At 38.1% G+C, this 23625-nt stretch overlaps 2 protein-coding genes and 2 long non-coding RNA genes across 5 annotated transcripts; 2 read left to right on the top strand and 2 right to left on the bottom strand.

The window, feature by feature from the left end:
* Positions 1 to 1752: 1752 nt before the first annotated feature.
* Positions 1753 to 6532, bottom strand: LOC148196525 (disease resistance protein Roq1-like). 2 transcript variants are annotated; one of them, XM_088094435.1, is made up of 7 exons: positions 5659 to 6531; positions 4119 to 5238; positions 3958 to 4024; positions 3527 to 3753; positions 2628 to 3356; positions 2217 to 2532; positions 1754 to 2182 (listed from the first exon to the last, which is right to left on the bottom strand). In XM_088094435.1, exons 1-7 carry the CDS (start codon positions 6180 to 6182, stop codon positions 2013 to 2015), a joined length of 3153 nt encoding a protein of 1050 aa, XP_087950561.1. In that variant the 5' UTR covers positions 6183 to 6531; the 3' UTR covers positions 1754 to 2012. The 2 variants fall into 2 exon arrangements, with proteins under 2 accessions (XP_087950560.1, XP_087950561.1); XM_088094434.1 differs by having other exon boundaries at positions 1753 to 2538; positions 5659 to 6532.
* Positions 6533 to 9599: 3067 nt separating this feature from the next.
* On the top strand, positions 9600 to 10079 carry LOC148196524 (uncharacterized). Its single transcript, XR_015780811.1, has 3 exons — positions 9600 to 9729; positions 9823 to 9926; positions 10008 to 10079. It is a non-coding gene; the product is annotated as an uncharacterized LOC148196524 (long non-coding RNA).
* Positions 10080 to 18554: 8475 nt separating this feature from the next.
* On the bottom strand, positions 18555 to 18923 carry LOC148196523 (uncharacterized). Its single transcript, XR_015780761.1, has 3 exons — positions 18862 to 18923; positions 18665 to 18787; positions 18555 to 18590 (listed from the first exon to the last, which is right to left on the bottom strand). It is a non-coding gene; the product is annotated as an uncharacterized LOC148196523 (long non-coding RNA).
* A 2106-nt stretch (positions 18924 to 21029) lies between these two features.
* Positions 21030 to 23511, top strand: LOC148196522 (uncharacterized). The gene is made up of 10 exons (XM_088094064.1): positions 21030 to 21311; positions 21396 to 21521; positions 21604 to 22235; positions 22309 to 22390; positions 22465 to 22554; positions 22644 to 22766; positions 22845 to 22973; positions 23059 to 23162; positions 23247 to 23337; positions 23410 to 23511. The coding sequence occupies exons 1-10, from the start codon at positions 21030 to 21032 to the stop codon at positions 23509 to 23511; spliced, it is 1761 nt and encodes a 586-aa protein (XP_087950190.1).
* The last annotated feature ends 114 nt before the right edge of the window (positions 23512 to 23625 follow it).

Genomic DNA, 23625 nt, shown 5'->3' with positions numbered 1-23625 from the left:
TCAGGATAGAGATCTTGAACTAGATTTAATATAAGAAGGATAATCAATAAGACTTAGAAATTTTCTTTGAAGAAGTTTGCATACAGAAACCTATGCCAGAAATTTAACGAACGTAAAGAAGATGAATATTCTAGAAATTTAACGAACGTAAGAGGATGAATATATCAATAATGGAACGAACGCTAATTTATCCAAATGTTTATTCAATAGGACGAACGCTTTGGTATAAGACCGAGCGATATTTAGGACGGACGCCCGACATAAGGCCGAACGCTATTAAGAACTAACGCTCGACATAAGGCCGAACGCTATCAAAGACGAACGTTCGACATAAGGCCGAACGCTATTAAGAACTAACGCTCGACATAAGGCCCCGAACGCTATCAGACGAACGTTCGACATAAGGCACGCTAAGGACGAACGCTATCAAGACGAACGTTTAGAACGTAAACGAACGCTTTAAACGATTATATTTATAAAGTTTCAAATTTTAAATACCGCTGAGCTAAACCGAACGCTCAGACATCCAAATGGGGACGCTCGTTCTCGAGCAGAATTCTTTCCAAATGAAAGAATTCCAATCTAAGTTATTTTCAATGAAAATCGAACGGTCTAAGACCGAACAGTGACGAGCGTCATTTATCATAGGGACTGATATAAATTTCAGGTTTTTCAACCTTAACAGAATTTTCCAGATTTCAACATTTAAACTTTATACTATATAATTCATAGGATTCTCAAATTTATGAACTTTAAAATTTCATTCCAGTAACTTCATATTAAACATCAACATACAGATTCAATCAATTCAATCATTCCAACTATATAACATTCATACACCTTTCATACGTATCCAAATCAACATGCAAAACAAACCAGAAATCATATCCCATATCAGTAAACGTTCATAAAGACTCAAACATCATACTTTTCATACATGCAACTCAGATCATAAAATCACGTAGTATAAATTAAACATATAAGCTTCCCTTACCTGGATAGCAGTGTTCTTCTAATGCAACTGTTGAGTTGGTCTCTTATACGTTCTACCCTCAGTTTCACTATATACTTTCACTTGATCTAAACACCAACATCAGAGATTTCTCAGATACAGTCCATGTATGAACCGAGAACATGGTTTCGTATGAAACCCTAATGAACGAACCACTTAGAGAAGAAGACTTACCAACTTAGAATCTAGTTCTGTTCGGTTCAAACTAACGTCCGCGTCTCCAGGAACGTTCCTATGGTGCTGAAATGAGATCGGAGAAGAGAGGTGAGATTTACAGTAGAGAGAAGTTTCAGGATTTCTAGAGAGAAGTTGGAGAAGATGAAGAGGTGAGTTCAGAGGTTGAAGATGAGTGCGTGCAAGTGAGAGAGAGTTTTCGAAATTTCTGGTTTTGTTAAACTAACGTTCGTTTGGACGAACGTGTCCCAGGCTGCCACCTGCACACCAAACTCTGATTTGGAAGTCTCTCTCGTGACACGTGGTGTGCTTGCATGCAAAGATTGGTGCGTTTTTAATGTTGCAGAGAAATGATTGTGGTTCGGTTTCAGTGCAGAGCAGAGGGGTTTATCAGATTTGGAAATGGGTTTTAAATGAGATAAACATGGATTGTGGTGTGCATTAATGGTGATATGACAGAATTAATTTATGCTAATTATTAAGGGTCTCACACAGTAATATTAAAGTACCCCATGAGTTACACTTAAAATCTGTCACGATTAAGTCCCTGAAGTTCATGTGAATTCAAAATGAAAAAAAAGAGTAATCGAATGTATCGTGTAAGGAGAGACCATAAGAATATGGTCTCACCTTGTTAATTTTTAAACGAGTAGATTTTACAATAAACAATACTATATCTTGAGAAGAGAGAAGAATTGTGCCTATTCAAGGGGAATTTGAATGCAGTGCTGCTTCTGCTTCTATTGTGCCTCTCCCTGGTTAGATGGTAGCAAATCATACTTCCACATTCCACATTCAATAAAGGCTTCAATTCTTCACTTTGATGCTAACCGTTTTCTTCAAATAAGGAAAACTTGCGCTTCCGAGATGTCAAATCTGAATCAAAGTCAATTAGGTCTTGTTCATTTACCCAGCGATACTTACATTTCTTCACATCCGCCTGAACAACATTCTCATAACCCAACATTCTCATAACCCAACATTTCGAAATTCCACCTCCATTCGTCATGGAGCTGAAAACCATTTATACGAAATCCGGGCTGCACAGAACATTCAATATAGTGTATCAACATGTGATCTGACTGGTCAATGACTAGATCTCTTCTAAAATCCGTTGGAATTTGTTTGTTTCGAAATTTTTTTGTTCTTGAATATTTCACTTTGGTTTCATTGTCTAGACGAAATATTACACAATACAAAACACCAAGCAAATTATCGTCGTGCGGATCGGGAGATGGACCAATGGTTAGAACATCTTTCTCCACCTTCACACCCTCATTGTTGAACCAACTCGGTATTTGACTTCCAGGCATAATACTTCCAAAGAATGGCATGGAGTAGGTCGCCTGGTACTAGCAGAGTTATTCGTTAGTAGTTGTTCTCTAGACAAAAATAAATAATCAAAAATTCAAAGGCAAGAGGAAGGAAAGAGCATCCACACCTTAAGAATTTGTATTGTCCATGAAAAACTCTTTCTCATGCACTGTTCAATCTCAACTAATCCTGGGCAGCTGAAAATGATTAATCCTGCACTTTGATAATCACTTACCTCATCGTCATTCCAAAAATCAAGTGAATCAAATTTTGAAGATGGTAATCTCGGCAGTATGAAAGGTTCTGAGGGCAGGACAGTTTGTAAAGGGAGATCAGGCAAGTATTTCAATCGCTTGCAATGCCCTAAGTTTAAAAAATACAGTCTGAAAAGGTCCTTGAGGTTAGGCAATTCAACAAAATTGTTTCCCTCTAAACTTAGTCTTTCTAAGCAATGTAACTTTCCAATGTCCTCAGGAATTTTAACTAAGTTACAGAAGCTTAGATCGAGTTCACGCAAACAAGGGAAAAGAGAGGAGGGCGACAAACAGCTGATCAAGTGCTCTGCGTTCCTTGCCTCATCTAGTAAGCATTTACTATCTATTGAACAATCACGGACATCCAGACATTTAAGAGAATTCAGGCCCAATATAGTATTGGGTAAGATTACTAGTTTTATGCAGTTTCTCAAATTCAAAAGAACAAGCTTTCTCAGACTCTGAATCGATGGATTGAGTTTTTCGAGCTGTATGCATCCTTCAAGATTTATCCTTTCAAGATTTAGGGCCTCTGCTACATCGGGCATCTCAACTAAACTTTTGCAAAAAGAGAGATCCAGACGCTTCAAATTGGGTAACGGCTACAGAGATTGGCAAAAAAAAAACAAAATTAATAGTGACACTTGGGTTTTCTTTAATTTCTTTTTTTCCATAAATTAATCAAAGAATAAAGGAATTAAAAATAAAAAGTTTGTCATTTATTTTGTTTATTTTTAAAAGAAGTACAAATAAAAAAATTAATTTACACTACCTTTGTGCCTTCCCACAGTCGTTGAATACTGTCCCCACTCAGGATTAACTCAACCAGTTTGTGTGGCTGAAAACTTTGAGGCAAACACTCAAACGGATATCTCTTCCAAATAAGATACCCTAGTTCATTCGAAAGATGACTGAGACTTCCCGAAAACTCCACGTCCCCAACATAAAGCAATTTCAGGTGTTTAATTTTTGATAGACCATCTGCCTTGATGGTTTCATCTGTAAATCAGTTGCATGATTCCGTAAATTTAGGAGCAGTTTTGTAATTGTTGAATAGTCTATGATAATATTAGGAAGTTGCAGGTTACATGCGTGGACAGTTTTTTCTTTTCAGTTCTTTAACCTTAGGTGAGGCTATATATTAGCCAGTTTCTCATTCAATAAAACAGAGGAATTTCTTGTCACAATACAACGTTTACATACCTGGGATTTCAGCATTATCCCACTCCCAGTTAGAATTACAAACTATTGCTTCAAGGTTTCGAGTTGCCTATAACATCGCACATTGTTAGATGTATGTTTTGAAGTATTTAAATTCTAAAATAATTGCAATCTAAAATTTATAATCAAACATTTAACTTTACCTCGTTCTCTGACATAGCATCATGGAGATCTTTGAGTGCCCACAACCTACTCCACTTTATAGGCTCTTTGGGTGATTCTTCCCTAACAATACACCTGCCCAAATCCACTAGCAAGCTATGCATATGTATGAATCCATAGGGATCTTCGGTAATGAGTGATTTATCTTTGAGCACTTCTATGCTATCTTCAGGATGAAATCCACGGAAATCTAGAATTTCCTTCGCATCTTCATCATAATAAGAATTGAAGAAGCAAGCAATATCCAAAAATGTTTGTTGGTCTTTTTCATCCAGTTGAATATAACTTATGCGCAAAATATCCATAATATTTTTACTTTTATTTTCTTTTAGCGCAGCCAATACACTTTTCCATTGTGACAAACTTCGGCCAACCAAAGATGATCCAATTACTTCAATTGCCAAGGGATGGCCTTCAACATGTGATAGTATCTTAGGTGCCAACTTTTCATAATCGCTCAAAATATAATTACCTTTGATGAAAGCATTTCTATAAAATAGTTGGATAGCATCTTCCCAATTCAACGGTTGAACTTGATAAATATCATCCACTCCATGGATCTTCAATATTTGTTGATCCCTAGAAACTATGATGATTCTGCTTCCTCCACCTAAGCATTCTCGCAACAAATTGACTCTGTTTCCACTAAATATCCTCAGTTGTTGAACTTGATCAACGTTGTCAAGAACTATAAGTGCCCTTGCATTGTTCAGTCTGGACCTCACCAAACATGTTCCCTCAATAACATTGCAAATCTCTAGATTTTTCTCATTCAGACACTGAGAAATTAAATGCTTTTGTATGCCTAACGAATTAGAATCTCGATATATTTGGCTTACATCATCAATAAAACAACGATAATTATATTGACGACAAATTCTTTCATATAAAGCCCGAACAAGAGTTGTCTTTCCTATGCCACCCATTCCACTTATTCCGACAACTCGAACATCATTAAGGAGATCAAAACGCAAAATATTTCTTAAGTTTTGAACTCGAGACTCTATTCCAACTAGTTCATCCCTTGGAAGATTTAAAATATTTGGTCCCAAAATATTTATTATGGTTTGAACAATTTCTTTAATCTGTTCATCTTGTGGCCTGAAAATTTAAATGAAATGAATGCAAAACATCACGCAACACAACATGAAAAGAGTATATACATTTTTAGGATAAAATAATGACGTAAAAAATTTTAACCGTCAAACTATTATTATTATTAAACTAGTATATATTTGTACTCAATGTGCAGGTTTCCTCCTGAACCTCTGTTTTTAGATAATGACATAAGACAAATCATAATTAGCATAAAGAAAGTCGTAGAAAGCTATAAGATATTGTGATTAGCCTATGAGCAAAACTAGTTAAAAAGATGCAGAATACCGTATATATAGGCAACCGCAGTTTAATTTTTGTGAAGCACTTCCAAATATCAATAAAGCTAGATTTGTCATCAAATCAATTGATACTTCTATCATGTCCAGGTTACTAATTATTGAATTGAGAGAGAAGAGTACTCACTTATTTCGGATATCCCAACCGGAGAGATTGGCCACTTGTGTGAGAGCTTCTCTCCATCTTTGAGCTTCCTCCGTCTTCACCTTATCCTCTCTGAATCTATTTTTGTGTTCTGCAAATGCTTTCTCATAACATCCACTCTGTTTGCGCACCACCGAAGGATCAACATCGTAAAATATAGGTAAAACACGTCTTGTTGAAGTATTAACGCAGTTAAGTATCTCTGACAGTTCACGTAAGCACCAAGTGGAGAAAGCATAGTTCTTTGAGAAGACAACAACGAAAACTCGAGAGCCTTGAATGGCTTGCAGCAGCTCGGGTGCTATGGATTCACCTTTTTTGAGATATTCGTCATCTTTGAAGGCATCAATGCCTTCTCGACGGAGAGCTCCAAAGAAAGAACTAGTGAAGTTGTTGCGCGTGTCTTCACCACGAAAGCTCACAAATACATCGTATGTGTTAATTGCATGAGATGAAGAAGGGGTGTGATGGATGATGGCGTCGGACGCGGTCATACACTCGGACATGCCGGAGATGATAAGGTCCAGTTCTTTGGCACACCGGAGGATACGCCGGAGAATGTTCAAGACACGCGACTCAAATTTATTAAGGAAATCGGAAACCAAATGGAGTCGCACTCAATACCTCGAACTCTTTTCAGTATGACCACCAGCGGCGCCGCGCCGCAGACAACGGCAGGACACACTGCGACCTTGCCCTTGAGAGCAGTGGAACAAGCCGAATCCCACAAAGTCCGAAACTTTGTTCACTGAAGAATGAAGCCCGGATCGTAGATTTTAGTGGGAAAGTGAGAGATAGTTGTTATTAGAGCAGGAAAGTGAGTGGCGTGACCTTAAGGAGAAAAGAAAGAGAGGTAAAATGAAGGGAAAATGTTTGTTCGACAACGCCCATTTGACAACAAATTAACAACGACACGTGTCGTTGTGTGATTTGCTGTTTTAATTGGAGATTTGAAAAGTAAATAACGTGCTTTGGAGGGTAGTTTCGGAATGAGTCATTGGCGCCCTTACAATTCCGGACACTCTCTCTAAACATTTTCCCATTCGAAAACGAAGCCTTCCACCAAAAGAAGTCCGAAACTCTGCGTCCACTCTGAAGTTTGTCCGAAACTTTGCGTCCACTCTGAAGTTTGTGCACGCCAGCGAAATCGTGTTTGGAAGTATTGAAGTCCGGCATTGAAGTCCTCTGTCTCCGTCCACCATTGAAGTGTTGGGAGGAAGTGTGTTGAAGGGGCAAGCGTTGTCATTTTCTTCAAAGGAGCGGTTTTTTAACGTCGCCGTTGTTCGTTGGAGGGTTGGGGTGAGTGTTAATCGCAAGGTATTTTATATGCCCTTGTTCGTTTTCGTTTTATTGAACCTTGCAGAACGACGGTTTTTTCATTGCGAACCCCTGTTTTCCCATTTATTCCTTTCGCCATTTATGTATGTCCGCCATTGGTTTTCCCGTTTATTGTAAGTTTGATTGAAAAATGTATGTTTTAAAGCTGAGTTCAGGATTCCTTACTCCATGGTATGTGTACTTGCGTTTTGGAAGGAGTTTGAGTAATAGTAAGTTGATCAGCCTTTCCTATTGTAGGTGAATATTTGACAGACGCTATTTTTAGAGTTGAAAATGGAATCCTCTAATAACAATGTAAGTAGACAATAAACAGGAATGTTTTCTTTGTTGTTTTGGAGAAGCAATTTGACTGTTATAATTTTGACTTGTTTTATAGTGGCGCCTTCGAGCTTGGATACATACATCGTACATTGCCAACATGAACTCCTTACTGGCAGCGACACATAAGATGCGCATTTCACAAACTCCGTTTAAGTGGTGTTTAGAAATTGGAGATCCTTTAGAGGTGAACCTAAAATTGTTGAAAAAGATGGTTCGTCGATGGGTTCCCCACCATCAATCGTTTAGAGTTAGCCAACATCTGGTGCCTTTCAATGTGCAGGATGTGTTCATGACTTTAGGGTTAGGAGTTGGGGGTTTGGAAGTTCCTTTTGATGAATCAGTTGTGGGTAAAGTTGGTGAATCCTTTAACTCAAAATGTACGAAATTGAAAGACCTCATAGATATGTTCAATGTGCTTGTAGGTAATGATGATAGTGAGGTAGATGGGGTGTGTCGCCTGTATGTATTAGTTTGTTTTGTGGTGTTTTTTTTTCCCAGGAAGGCACGATATGTGTCCAACATGCCTTGTTCAGTCTTAGATGACTTAGACAGTTTGTCTAGTTATGATTGGAGTAGTGCTGTACATAGATATCTTGTAGATAGTCTAAATAGATGTAATAAGAAACTACTTTCTGGATCGATTGCTGATTCATTGAGCATAAGTGGGAATGCTGTTGTTTTGCAGGTATGATTTATATTGGTTGTTTGTTGCATTAATTGAATCCATAGTAATAACTGTTGTGATTAGTTTCATTGTTTTAACTGTAGCTTTGGGCGTATGAACGTCTTGGTTTGCATGATGATGAATCTGCCAAGGAATTTCCGCGCGTTAGGCGATTTTCTTCGTTAAATTATACAACAAAAAAAATAGATGTTATGTTTAAGACTGCCGAGGTAAGTAACTTTGTTATGAAGTGATGTTGTTATGTTTTAATGATTTTTGCTGTTGTTATGTGATTGTTGTATATTTATTGTCATTGTCAAAGGTACAATTTGATTGGTACCTCAGTGAGAATGATTGTTTAAATCCCATCATACGTCGTGCTTTCAATTTGGATGAGGGATTGAGGCCTGAAGGTTCCAACCGTGAAGAAAAAGTAGAAGAAAAAGTAGCTGAAGATGAATATGATGAAAATTGGCTATTATCCACTTTGGAAAAACTGAGAACAAACAATGCCAGGATAAGAAAAGTCAGAGATGAAATTGCAGCTGTTAGGAAGCTACTTGCTGATCGTGTGAAGTATCAAAAGGTGGGACAATCTCCTTCATTTCATGAACAACCTGCATATGAAAAACATGAAGATCAACCTGGACATGAAGAACCTGGACATGAAGAAGCTGGACATGAAGAAAATGAAGAACCTATACATGAAGAAAATCAAGAACGTGCAGATGAAGAACCAGCTTGTACCATGGTTGTAGAAGAAGAAGGAGTCGCCGCTGACCATCCAATAGTTGTCGTTGACGTTGGCGACGGTGTTGATGATGGTGAAGGAGAAGTGGATGTACAACCGTTGAATGTACTGGCTTTGTGTTCTTTTGTTGGTGATCCAAAAACAGTCGTGGATTTCGACAAGTTGTACCACGCAGTTACGCGAAGAGACATTCCACGGAGGTTAGAACACATTGATTTTTTATAAGTTGTTGTTATCGGTAGTTGAATTTATGGTGAATGATATTCGTAGGTGAATTAATGATGTTGTTTTTTCAGGTACGTCTCTGAAATTATGTATCAACTGTTGAGCACAAGTGAATGTAGCTCTTTAGGGCCAAGGCAATGTGTAGACAACATGGTAATTATACAGTTGACTTGAATTACTGTTGTCATTCAATTTAGAAAGTTCATAAATTTCATGTTGAAGTTGTTAATTGTTGTGCAGGCTTTAATTTTTGCAGCAACAATGTTCATGTACTTTGAAAAAAGGTTGACTGGAGTCATAAAGAGGATTGTATTCAGTCCTATGTTTGGGGTAAATGGTTTAAGTAGGTGTTGTTGGTTTTTGGTAGCCTAGAATTTAACATTGACATGGTTGTTTAATGATGTTTTTATTTGATATTGAAGACCCATGTCCTGCACGACTATAGGAAAAGACCAGTCAATCAACATGTGTGGCAACTTCTTGACTACCAGCCATATTTTCGATATGATCTGGTTCGAGTTGAGGCCTTATTGTCTGCTGATTGGGTGAGTAAGATGTACTTTGTAAGCAGATCCTTGTTTTTTAATGTGGGTTACTATTTTGACATATTCCAAACAATGTGTAGGTGTTCATCCCAATTGTAAGTGATGGTCATTGGTGGTGTTATGCACTGAAGGTCTGCACTTTTCAGTTTTATGTCATAGACTCACTTGCCAATGGTATCAAAGGACGTTGTCGGATTGATAGAAGCATTGTAAGTTTACCTTGATTAAAAAGTTGTTTGGAAAATTACTTCTTAAATCGTACTTAGTTTAAACAAAGTGTTTTCGTTATTTTAACCAAACAGGCTCAAAATATTCAACGCCTTTGGGGTTTGTTGACGGATAAACTTGAAGAGACTAAGTGTCCTTTGTTAGTTGAGAAAGCCAACATCCCAGTCCAACCAAACACGTAATTATATTTGACCCATGTGTTAAAAAATGTTGTCATTCCATTGACAAAATTAATGCATGTCTTTTTGAATTTGAACAGATACGATTGTGGTGTAATCATGATGAAAGCTATTGAAATCTGGGATGGAGAGGACAAATATGATGGGAAAAGCATGCCCGATTATACAAATGTATGTTATATTATGAATTTGTCAATATTACATTATTAGACCGTTGACATTGGTTATGAATTCCAATATGTTCATTTCAGGAAGAGTTGGCTGCGTTTAGGAAAAAGTATATATGTGACTGGATCCTGGACGAGGACAACGCGCGAAGATTGGAGACGCTGCATCATTTTGGATTACTATAGGATTAGAAATGTGTCCTTCGTTTAGATTCTTCATCAGTAGTAAAACAATATACATTGTAGACAATTATACTATTGAAAGTGTATTACTTGGATCTATGTACATGTGAACTTGTTCTAGTAATAATGAATACAGGTGAAGTATTGGTAATATTCATTTTCGTTGTGTTTGTTTTTAGCGTATGTTAGCGAACGAGCGTTCTGAGCTGCAGATAACGGGGGGTGAGGACGAACGTCTTCAGCGAGGCGAGGCGGAGCGAACGAGGCCACGAAGAGAAAGGACGAGCGTCATGAACGACCACAACGGGGACGAACGTCCTGAGCAAGTGGACGACGCGAGGGGCGAGGACGAGCGTACTGAGTGAGGACGAGCGTCCTAAGTAAGGACGAGCGTCCTGGGTGAGGACGACCGTCCTGAACGAAGGGGGAACGACAGCGAGCGTCTAGCTGGCGAGCGGAAGTTGTCGCGGGACGTTCAGCTTGGCGTTACAGTAATTAAGATAGTAGATAAGGATAGAATGATTCTTTCCACATAATTATAATAAATAGGCAATTACTATTGTTTCCTGCCTTTTCTGGAAGGAGTGATTAGTATTAATAAGGGAGGCAGCTAGAGCTTAGGGTATGTTTTTGTTTATTGGAATATTATTAGAGAGGTTATGCTCTCGTGCGACTGAAGGAGACCCTGCTCCCAGTCATTGTTCGTGTTTCGTGATTACCAGAATTCTAATAATAAAGAGTTTTATTCATTTACGTTCGTTCGTTCACAGTACGAGGCAAGTTACGTGGTCAGGCACGTAACAGAAGGCAGGGGTGGGAATGCAGTAATGAGTTGCTCCCCACGTATGGGGTGGACCTAACTACTCTGCCATCGTTGACACAGCATGAAGGAACTGGGTTAGGCAGGGGTGGGAAGGGAGTATTGGGCTTGTGTAATCGATTACAGATACGCTGTAATCGATTACTTTTGACGTGTACCGAAAGTTCGTTGGTGGTACCCTGTTATTATTGAGTTGCTCCCCACGTATGGGGTGGACCTAACTACTCTGCCTTCGTTGACACAGCATGACCTGGTTGGTGTTTGTCTTGGAAACCTGTATGTGTGGATGCAGTCATAAGGGAATGGGACATGATTAGGCTGGCCCCAACATTGTGTTTTGATGACTGCATGAAGGAACTGGGTAAGGCAGGGGTGGGAAGGGAGTATGGGCTTGTGTAATCGATTACAGATACGCTGTAATCGATTACTATTGACGTGTACCGAAAGTTCGTTGGTGGTACCCTGTTATTATTGAGTTGCTCCCCACGTATGGGGTGGACCTAACTACTCTGCCTTCGTTGACACAGCATGACCTGGTTGGTGTTTGTCTTGGAAACCTGTATGTGTGGATGCAGTCATAAGGGAATGGGACATGATTAGGCTGGCCCCAACATTGTGTTTTGATGACTGCATGAAGGAACTGGGTAAGGCAGGGGTGGGAAGGGAGTATTGGGCTTGTGTAATCGATTACAGATACGCTGTAATCGATTACTATGCACGTGTACCGAAAGTTCGTGGCTGGTCCCCTCTTATTACTGAGTCGCTCCCCACGTATGGGGTGGACCTAACTACTCTGCCTTCGTTGACACAGCATGAAGGAACATGGGTAAGGCAGGGGTGGGAAGGCAGTATTGGGCTTCTGTAATCGATTACAGATACGCTGTAATCGATTACTGATAGGCTGTCGTTGAAGCTATCAAATTAATACTACTTTTCAAGGCAACTTCAGTATTGCCAAGTAGTATTCAAGAAGGTAGATAGGGCTAAAGTAACCCTGAGTCGTCTCCTATCTCCATTGTCAATGATCCTGCATGCACATCTATCTTGGTTCGTGCTGTCATCATGAAGGGTCTTCCCAAGATAATAGTTGTTGGACTGATTCCTTCATCATCCTTCATGTCCAAGATATAAAAATCTGCAGGAAAAATTAATTTGTCTACTTGGACAAGAACGTCCTCAAGCACACCTGCAGGGTTAACTGTGCTACGGTTGGCCAGTTGAATGACCACACCAGTAGTCTTAAGAGGTCCCAGAGATAGAGAAGTAAACACTGATAAAGGCATTACATTTATGGAAGCCCCTAAATCTAGCATGGCATTGTCAAACTTTGAATTTCCAATAACACATGGAACAGAAAACATACCTGGATCTTTGCATTTTCGTGGTATTTCAATATGCTTCTTAATCAAGCTTGACACATTCCTTCCCAAATTCACAACCTCATTATCCCTAAAACGCCTTCTATTTGTACAAATTTCTTTCAAAAACTTGGCATATTTAGGGATTTGTTGAACAGCATCTAGCAAGGGAATATTGATCTCCACCTTTTTGAAAGTATTTAAGATCTCTTGATCTAATTCCTCCATTTTTTTGTTTCTCGGCTTCAACCGATTTGGATATGGAGGAGGTGGAGAATAAGATGAAGAAGAATTTTTAGAAGAAGAGTTAGAAGATACTAACCTGGATTTATCAATGGTAGTCTCAGGTGATGGTTCACTCGGTCCTCCATTGTCATCAATTTGTGCTCCTTCTTTCTCCTTATCTTCATCCTCTTGGACTCCTTCAGAGCTTTCTACTTGCTTACCCGTTCTCAAAGTAATAGCACTTACATTTTGCGGGTTGATCACTGTTTGTGCAGGTAGTTTGTTTGATTCCTTAGCCTCTAATTTTTCCACCCTCTGAGTCAAATCTACAATTGATTTCTTGATTTCTGAATTTTGCTCAAGTATTGTTTTCATGAAATCTTGTAGTGACATTTCAGGCTGAGATTGCTGCCTTTGTTGAGGTGGAACATAAGGTTGTCTGTTCTGCTGATATCTATTGGAGGATGAATCATGATAATTCTGGTATGGTCTATTTCCTCCAATCATGTTTGCAGCAAAAGCTTGAGATGGGTTTTCCACAGTGGTCTCCACCAAGCTAGGACATTCATCAGTATAATGGTTAGTTGAAATGCAAATTCCACACTTCTTAGCAATTTGTGGAGTTGAGGTTTTAAACAAATTTGCAATCTCGTCAAGTTTGCTTTCTAGCTTATTTAATCTTTCATCTATCTCTTCCCATCAACTGCACCATTTTCAATTTCATGCACTCCCTTCAGCAAAGTCACTGAATTTTCTCTTGTGCCATACTGTTGATTGTCTACTGCCTTCCGTTCTATTAGATCTATACCATCTTCTGGTGACCTGTCTAAGAAAGATCCTCCACTTGCAGCATCTGCCCATGACCTATCAGTAGGACTTAAGCCTTCATAAAAGCTTAGAATAAAATCTTCCATTTGGAGTTGAGGGCATGAAGAACATAATTTCTTGAATCTTTCCCAATATTCACTAAGATTCTCTCTATCTCTCTGTCTTATATCTTGAATTTCTCTGCGGATAGCTGATAATCTGGATGCAGGAAAATACTTCTCAAGAAAGAGTCTTTCAATAGTTTCCCAATTTGTAATCCGTGCAGAGAGATAATACCACCAATCTTGAGCTGCGCCTTGAAGAGTAAAAGGAAAAGCTCTCATTTTAAGGCTCTCTATTGTGATCCTGGGAGATCTAAAGTTTTCACACAACATGTGAAATTGTCTCAAGTGCTTGTGTGGATTCTCCCTTGATAACCCATTGAACTTTGGTAAGGCATTTAACAGGTCAGGTCTCAGCTCCCACTCCTCATTAGGATATTCAATGTTACTTCGGATAGCTGTATTGTGGGAGGTGGCTAATTGTCTGATGGTTCTTTGTGCCATATTGTTTGGGTTAGGATCAGGTAAAGGATTGGATGGTATGTTTGTGATTGGAGATAATGAAGGTGGAATAACTTCAGATGTAGAAGTGTTCCCTCAGTAGAACACCCAAATTTCAATCTTTTCCGCAGCTTACGCAAATTCCTTTCAACTTCCGGGTTAATTTGATAAAATTCTCCCGGGTTAGCTCTGGTCATGCACTACGTAATCTGCTTGATGTTGTTTCTCTTGACTTCTCTTTTTCTTTTGTTCTTGCTTTAGAGAAAGATTTCAAATAAGAGATAAGAGAGACTTGTTGGATCCACTCCCAGGAAAGAGAGGTGCGTCACACTGGACAACTTAAGTACCAAGTCTTTCCTAGCCAGAGTGTATTCAAACTAGCCTCAAGTATTTCTCAAAAGAAATTCTTAATAAAAACAAGAACAAAGATTTTTCCTAAAATAAGAATGACTAAACGCTACAAAATAACTCAAATTAAATTAAATGTATGTGTGTTAAAAAAAAAAAATAAAGATAAAAAAAAATAAAAATAAAAAATAAAATAAAATAAAATAAGAATCAAAATATTTAAAATACTAACCGTGTTCCCCGGCAACGGCGCCAAATTTGATAGGCTGTCGTTGAAGCTATCAAATTAATACTACTTTTCAAGGCAACTTCAGTATTGCCAAGTAGTATTCAAGAAGGTAGATAGGGCTAAAGTAACCCTGAGTCGTCTCCCAACGAACACGGAATTGCTTTTGAATATCTGACTCTTATGCTATGCAATGCTTATGAATAAAAATGATGTTTGGAGAATGTTTAAAGAACAAATAATAAACTTAAAAACAGTTATGATTAAATAGGCTAATTCCACTGCTTTTCCAAGATAGATTCATCATCGGTTATTCACGGATAATTGTTCAATTGATTATTGTTTAAGTTTCAAATTAATTAAAGTACATTCTTAATTAATTTGAGGGCGATCATGCATTTAACCAAAGTAAATTCTCAATCAAATGCAAAACCTTTCTAGATTATTCACAATAAATTCAACCAAAGTACATTCTCAATCAAATTCTATTGTGTTTAATCATGTCTATTCTTAAATCTCCTAACCAAATTAAAAGCTAATCAATCAAAGTAAATTCTCAATTGATTATAGTTGAAATTATTACTAATCAATCAAAGTACATTCTTAATTGAAAGTAAAAACCATTTAATCATATGAAAGTTTCTAAATTAAATCAAAGTAGATTCTCAATTAAACCTAGAAACCCTAGAACTCATATAATCAATATGCATGTAGATTCAAACACATTATGATGGAAAAATCTTTGCTTTTAATTTGGTAGAGAGATGAAAGACATAGAGAAAACAACTTAAATCAATAATCAAAATAAACAATTGCATTAACTCAATCTAACCTCAGAATCCATAATGGAATTACAGCAGAATTAGCCCTAAAATGCTTAGCTCTCCATGAATGGAGTTGAATACAAGATGAAAGAAAAGTGAGAGGAGTATGAGAGAGAATGAATGTATGAAGTGAAGTCCCCTTTTCTGCCTCCCTTGGGTCTCTTTATATAGGCTTGATTGGGCTTGGACTTTGAATAGTTTGTTGATAAGATATTTTCTGTTGATATATTATATCTTTCAAATATTCATTAGATTAAATCAGTTTCAAAGAATATTTGATAGATATTAACTTAATTATCTTATATCCTATATCTTCCAAATAACTAAAAGATTTAGATAATGATAAAATTATTTGGAAGATATTTTCTATTGATATTCCCAAATTAAATTCAACAACTGAATTTTATCTTTTAGATTTTCTGACTTTCCAAAATTGCACAAATACCCTGAAATTTCCTCTATCTGCACTTTAGCCCCTTCTGAATTTTCCAAATAAAATCTGACTTTGGGCCTTGAATTGCCATTTGGACCAATAAAACTTATATTCTCAGCTGCACAAATAAACATTAGAAAATCCAAGAATAATTTATGCATTAAAACTCACTTTTTACGTCTCTTTATTTTCCAAAGCCAATAATTCCAATCATCACAAATTCACTTAAAATAAACCATTTAAACACAATTATCCCATCAAAATTTTAATTTTCAAACATAAATGTGGGCATAAATATGCACTCATCAATTACTATGCACGTGTACCGAAAGTTCGTGGCTGGTCCCCTCTTATTACTGAGTCGCTCCCCACGTATGGGGTGGACCTAACTACTCTGCCTTCGTTGACACAGCATGAAGGAACATGGGTAAGGCAGGGGTGGGAAGGCAGTATTGGGATTCTGTAATCGATTACAGCTTATCTGTAATCGATTACTATTGACGTGTACCGAAAGTTCGTGGCTGGTCCCCTGTTATTACTGAGTCGCTCCCCACTTATGGTCTGGAACTAACTACTCTGCCTTCGTTGACACAGCATGAAGGAACTGGGTAAGGCAGGGGTGGGAAGACAGTGTTGGGCTTCTGTAATCGATTACAGCGTATCTGTAATCGATTACTATTGACGTGTACCGAAAGTTCGTGGCTGGTCCCCTGTTATTACTGAGTCGCTCCCCACTTATGGTCTGGAACTAACTACTCTGCCTTCGTTGACACAGCATTAAGGAACTGGGTAAGGCAGGGGTGGGAAGGCAGTATTGGGCTTCTGTAATCGATTACAGCTTATCTGTAAGCGATTACTGTTGACGTGTACCGAAAGTTCGTGGCTGGTCCCCTGTTATTACTGAGTCGCTCCCCACTTATGGTCTGGAACTAACTACTGTGCCTTCGTTGACACAGCATTAAGGAACTGGGTAAGGCAGGGGTGGGAAGGCAGTATTGGGCTTCTGTAATCGATTACAGCTTATCTGTAAGCGATTACTGTTGACGTGTACCGAAAGTTCGTGGCTGGTCCCCTGTTATTACTGAGTCGCTCCCCACTTATGGTCTGGAACTAACTACTGTGCCTTCGTTGACACAGCATGAAGGAACTGGGTAAGGCAGGGGTGGGAAGGCAGTATTGGGCTTCTGTAATCGATTACAGCTTATATGTAAGCGATTACTGTTGACGTGTACCGAAAGTTCGTGGCTAGTCCCCTGTTATTACTGAGTCGCTCCCCACTTATGGTCTGGAACTAACTACTGTGCCTTCGTTGACACAGCATTAAGGAACTGGGTAAGGCAGGGGTGGGAAGGCAGTATTGGGCTTCTGTAATCGATTACAGCTTATCTGTAATCGATTACTCTTGACGTGTACCGAAAGTTCGTGGCTGGTCCCCTGTTATTACTGAGTTGCTCCCCACTTATGGTCTGGAACTAACTACTCTGCCTTCGTTGACACAGCATGAAGGAACTGGGTAAGGCAGGGGTGGGAAGACAGTATTGGGCTTCTGTAATCGATTACAGCGTATCTGTAATCGATTACTATTGACGTGTACCGTAATTTCGTGCCTGGTCCCCTGTTATTACTGAGTTGCTCCCCACTTATGGGCTCCATCTAAGTACGGTCTTTTATAAACAGGAAAAAATTATTTTGTTTTCCTTTTTTTTAATTACATTAATTTATTGAAAAAGATTTATTCATTATCATTTAATGTTGATGTGACTTTGAAGAGGCATAATGAAGTAGTGTGGTGCATACCTTTTCCCGCTCTCCCATGCAATTGGTAATCATTTATCTTAATTAATCAGAGTTGCATTTAATGTGGGGAAATGGGATGTGACTGCAACACTCCATGTCTTGCCACCTGCTACGTACTCTATGACAATGCATTAAATGCTTCTTCCTTAAACACTATAATTCCTACCTTGTGCATAACTTCTGCTCCATCATGTACTTTGCATTAAATTATCCAACCCGAATCCCTACCATGTGCATTACTGGTGCTTTTTCTTCCCATTAGGAACTCCACTTTCATTTGTCTGTCTTCGATCTTTGTTAAACTACACATTAAAGGCATTGTTTCGAGGTTGGTAAGAAGCACAACAAGATCATTAAAGACGAAGTAAATTTCTTCCATCACGTTGTCTGTAAGTATACATGGTTATAACGTCCTTTAAAATAGATTGAAGTGGTCCTTTTCAGTAGGGGAAACCCTCGTCATTGGTGGTCTTTCTTACATAACGATGTATATAACACGTCTGAGTTAAATAAAACAACATCACACACTTCATTAACACTGTTACTGATGTCTGTAGTGTAATAAGTTTGTTTATGCCCTGTGTCCACAAAACTGCTATATTATTTGCAATTGTATTCATTAACCAATGTTTGCAGGGAATAAATTATTTTGATGGCCACTTATACCAACAACGTGAGTGTGGTTGGACAAACCATTGACGATGATCACAATTGTAATGACTTGGTTCCTACTGTAAACATGTGTTTTGACACAATGGAAGAAGCAAAGAAATTTTATTCCAATTACGGGAAAAGGTGTGGTTTTGGCGTTCGAACAAGAACTTCTAAAAAGGATGACAACAACGAATTAACTGATGGTTTGACACATGTTTCAATGTTTTCTGTCCTTGATGCACCATAATCATCAAGCATCTGCAATTACATCACAATTACCATTACATAAAACATTCATTCAAACAAATGTAATAAAATGATAAAGTACATACCACACCCGTCTCCATTGCACGTTTAATGAACTTGTCACCAACATTTATATTCATCCAATGCAAAAATCTTGGATATTTATGTACACAAACATTGGAAGGAATGAAACGATCACAAAACCATACCTGAAATACATCATAGACGTCATAATTAGTCATCACAATTCACAAACAGAAAACAATCCATGGAACAAATTTACCTGGAACACGTATACACAACCATCCACATAAACAGTGGTTGCACCTTTTCCTCTATTCCACGTTGTACAAGCTTTGCACAGACTGCTAAGTAGATAATGGTACACTATACGAGCCCAACAAAAAGTTCCCAGATCACTGATTCTATCAACAATTTCAAACAAAACTGGGAATATTGTTCTGCTGCGATTAGGAAACAGTACTTCACTAATTGCTACCAAAATGTACAACCTACAAACATCTATTGAAGGCAACTTTTTGTGTTGCTTCAAAATAAACTCATAGACCAAATCCAATTCATATTTTCCATCACCAAAGTACTTGCGACAATGACTTTCACTGAGTTTGTTTTCATTCAATTTAATCTGGTCACCAACCAAACCCAACCCTAGGCTTAAGCTGACATCTATTTCCTTGAATTCAACAAATTTATCTCTAAAACTAAAACCACCTCTCTCATCATCCCATCTAATCAGTAAATCGCTCAGAATATTCCTTCCAATCTTAATATTACCATGTAATTCTAAAAACCATCGAAAGTGAGTCTTGGAGATTATGGACTTCTGCTCCTCACTCAAAATGTCATTCAAAGAAGCAATACGTTTCGTTTTCAATGAGTGACGAACAAACAGCTGCAAAAAAAAAGTGTTTTTTGGTACAAATAACCAACGTAAGTCACAACCCAAAAGCTACACACACCAAAAAAATTACCAACACATGCAACACCAAAATCCCCTCCCCAAAATACGAATACGGAGACACGAAAAAGTTCATACCTTGTTCGAACAACCATTGTCACCGGACGAACCCATTGCACCAAAAAGGTAACAACTTCCACCAAATCGACACCGAACGAGACAAGGGTAATCTCTAACTCAAAGAAAGAAACTCAATGTCCATAGAGACACCGAACGAGACAAATCCACACCGAACGAGACAAGCATAATCTACAACTCAAATAAACAAACCCAATGTCCACAAACATTCAAACGAAAACAATGGTGACAGGGAAGCACGAGAGAGATCTTCAAAACAAAATGAAACCCTAAAAAAGGAGGAAGGAGAACACTGCTATGAAGAGAGAAGTTGAAATGAAATTAAAATCCCAAAATGGACAGAGAAGACAGTGATAAGGAGAGAAGATAGAGTTCGAAAACGAAGAGGGCAGTTTCGGAATCCAAACTTCAACCCATTTCAAATCAGATTTTAAATTTAAAAAAAGCATTCAAATTCGACCAATTAAAACTTGACACGTGGCGTTGTCAAATTTTTGTCAAATTGGCGTTGTCGGAATATCGCTATCCTAAAATTTTTAACATTTGGGTTTGGCGGTTTAGGGTGCGAAAGTTCAAGCCTTGCTTCATCTCGTTCGTTCAAGCCTTCTCTCTTCGTTCAAGCCTTCTCTGTCGTCCGTCTTCTCTGTCGCTGTGTCGTCCGTCTTCTCGTTGGTTGAAGCCTTCGTTCTCTTTCCGTCTTCGAAGCTTCCATCCTCGGTTTCCTTCTCTCCTCCTTCTTCAAAACGTGCGTTGAAACCTTGGAGGATCTCTGTGGCTGTGTGTTCCATCTTTACCCTACCCACAGCGTTCAACCCTTACATTTTAGTGTAAGTAAAAATGGGCGAGCCCTGACATTGTGTTTTACTCTGTGTTTTTGGTTTTCATTAAGTTGAATGATATAACTGAGTGTGGAATGTTGTCTTCTTAGGGCCGTTGCAATGGAAGGGAAAAAAGCAAGTGTAAGAAAAAAATTAAATTTTTTGTTTATATATTATTTAATTATCTTACGGATTGTAGTTAGTAATAAATTTTTTTTTTTTTTGTAGTGGCGACTTCTTATCTCGATGGATTCATCGATCATTATTGAAATGAATCGTTTACTCCGACAGTGTCATGTGGATCGGATTAGTATGACACCATTTATGTGGTGTTTGAATATTAATAACCCTGTGGAGGTGAATTTAAAATTATTGAAGGTTATGGTTAGCAGGTGGGTTGGAAATGATAACAGTTTCAGAGTTAGTCAAAACTTGGTGCCCTTTAGAGTTGTTGATGTGTTGATGAGCTTAGGTTTAGAAATAGGTGGTTTAGAGATTCCCTTTGATGAAGTAGTTTGTGGATTGGTTGGTGAAATGTTCAAATCAAAAACCATCAGTTTGAAGGACTTGACAGACATGTTTAATGTCATTGTTGATGATAAAAACATTGAAGTCGATGTAGTGTGTAGGTTATATATATTAGTTTGTTTAGTTGTTTTCTATTTCCCTAGGAAATCAAGGCATGTTTGTAACATGCCTTTTGGAGTGTTAGATGACTTAGACCGTTTGTGTGTATATGATTGGTGCACCGGTGTACATAAACACATTGTAGAGAATTTAAATAAATGTAAGAAGAAAATTATGGGAGCAGGTATCCCCCAGTCAGTCACTCTCAGTGGCAATGTGGCAGTGTTGCAGGTAATATGATATGTAGTTCACTATTTTGATGTAGTGCAGAACATTGTGAATTATGTTTGATGAAATAATTTTATGATGTTTTAGGCTTGGGCGGTTGAGAGACTTTCTTTGCATGGTCATCCTTCGCACCGGTTTTTCCCCCGCATAATGAGATGGTTCCCGTTTAAATCAAGGACCGAAAAAATTGAAAATATTTTTATGACCGGAGATGTAAGTGTTTTGTTTTTCGTTATTTTGTATGTTAAAATGGATTGTGTATTTTGTCTGAATTTGTTGTGTGCTTTTGGTGCAGTTAAATATGGAGTGGTATATACGAAATGAAGATCGTCATAGGCCGGAAATCCGTGCAGCTTTCAACTTGGATGACGAAGGATCCTTGGGTGAAGGATCCAAGGTTGACAAAGACGATGATGAAGACGAAAGCTCTGATGACGGGGCATGGGAAGCAGGTGCGGAGGAGAGATTGAGGAAAAATAACGAACATATCAGAGCATTGAATGCCAAGATTGGAGTTTTGACTAGGGAGCTATTTGAAATTTATCAAACTCCAATCTTCTTCCCATGTGCCACTGATGAAGAGGTTGGGGGTGGAGTTGGAGGTGAGGATAATGCTGAAGTTGGGGGAGAACAAGAAGGTGATGGACATGGAGTTGGAGGTGAGGAGAATGCTGAAGTTGGGGGAGAAGAAGAAGGTGATGGAAATGAAGTTGATGACCCCCTAGGTGCACATGCCGAAGTAAGAGGGGATGATGAAACTGTTCGTAACATTAATTTTATTGAAATAGAAGATGATGCTGATGAAGGAGAACCGGAGGTCGTTCCATTGGCTATACCCCCATTGCGGAGTTTTGTTGGTGATCCAAGCACTGTTGATGTAAACCAATTGTATACAGCAGTCAGCATCAGAGAGATGAATGTACACAGGTATGTGGTATGAATTGTAGTTGTGGTTGAGGAATATGTATTGTTTGTCATTGACTAATATTTGTATGTTTAGGGTTGTAAGCGAGATAATTGGCCAAAGCTTGAGCACCACTTCAATTTACACTTTGGCCCCAATGAAATACGTTGATAACATGGTTAGTATTGTCACATTTGGTTGTGTTTCATGTTATAGTTTATTTTAGTAATGTGAAAATTTTTTATTGTGTAGGTGGTGTTCTTTGCTTGTACGGTCTTTATGTACTTTGAGAAAAGGTTGTGCGGTGTTGTTAAGAGGTTTCATTTTAGTCCGTTATACTCGGTAAATAAAATTTGATATTGTCTCATATTTATGATTGAAGAAAGTATTTATGATCGAATTTTTATTGATGATTTTGAAATTGTCCACAGCACCATATTCTTACAGATTATAGGAAACGTCCACAGAATCGCCATGTATTCACGCTTCATAACTATAACACTTATTTGCGTTCCGATCATTTTGGACTTGAAGAATTACCCACGGCGGACTTTGTGAGTAACCTTGAATTTCCAAATCTTGTCGACTTTTGGTTGTAAATGTGTTACTGAAATTGTTTATATTTTTTGTAGTTGTTTCTGCCATTTGTCCACGATGATCATTGGTGGTGTTATTCAGTGAAGTTGAGGTCAATGGAGATTTTTGTGATCGATTCATTGGGGAAGGGGATCAGAGACCGCAAAAGGATAGACGCAGCCGTTGTAAGATTCGACATCTTTCATTGTTGATTACCGTGTGATTATGACCTGCATTGTTTAAGTATTTATTGTTTTTGTTAACTGGTAGGCTGAAAATATGGCACGGTTTTTTTGCATCCTGATGAATATACCGGAAGGTAGTATTGCTCCTTTGACAGTTAAACAAGCAAATATCCCATCCCAACCAAACTTGTAAGTTTCTTGAACTGTAGTGCCGGATTATATTGTGATGTATATGGGCAAAAGTAATCTGATGTTGTGGGTATATTATTTCAGACATGATTGTGGAGTAATAATGTTGAAAGCAATGGAAATCTGGGATGGAGATGAAAAATACAACGGGAAAAGCATGCCTGAATATACAACTGTAAGTTGGAACTGTGTGTTTGATAATATTCTTGTATGTCCTGGTTTCTAATGTGGAAAATGTTGGTTTCAGGAGGAGCTGCTTGGGATCAGAAAGAAATATGTGTGTGACTGGATCCTGGACAACGAGAACACTAGCAGAATGGAAGCCCTATATCTATACGGCATTGTCTAGGATTGCTTAGAAATTATCAAATTTTGACATGTATAAGATGTTCAAATATGTACCTAATGTTATTTGACAATTTTGACATGTATAAGATGTTGAAATATGTACCTAATGTTATTT

Source organism: Vigna umbellata, chromosome 7, assembly GCF_029865625.1.
Source record: "Vigna umbellata cultivar VRB3 chromosome 7, Vumbellata_1.0, whole genome shotgun sequence".
NCBI classification, from domain to species: Eukaryota; Viridiplantae; Streptophyta; class Magnoliopsida; order Fabales; family Fabaceae; genus Vigna; species Vigna umbellata.
The sequence above is the reverse complement of the archived record's forward strand: the minus strand, read 5'-3'. Positions and strand labels throughout refer to the sequence as shown.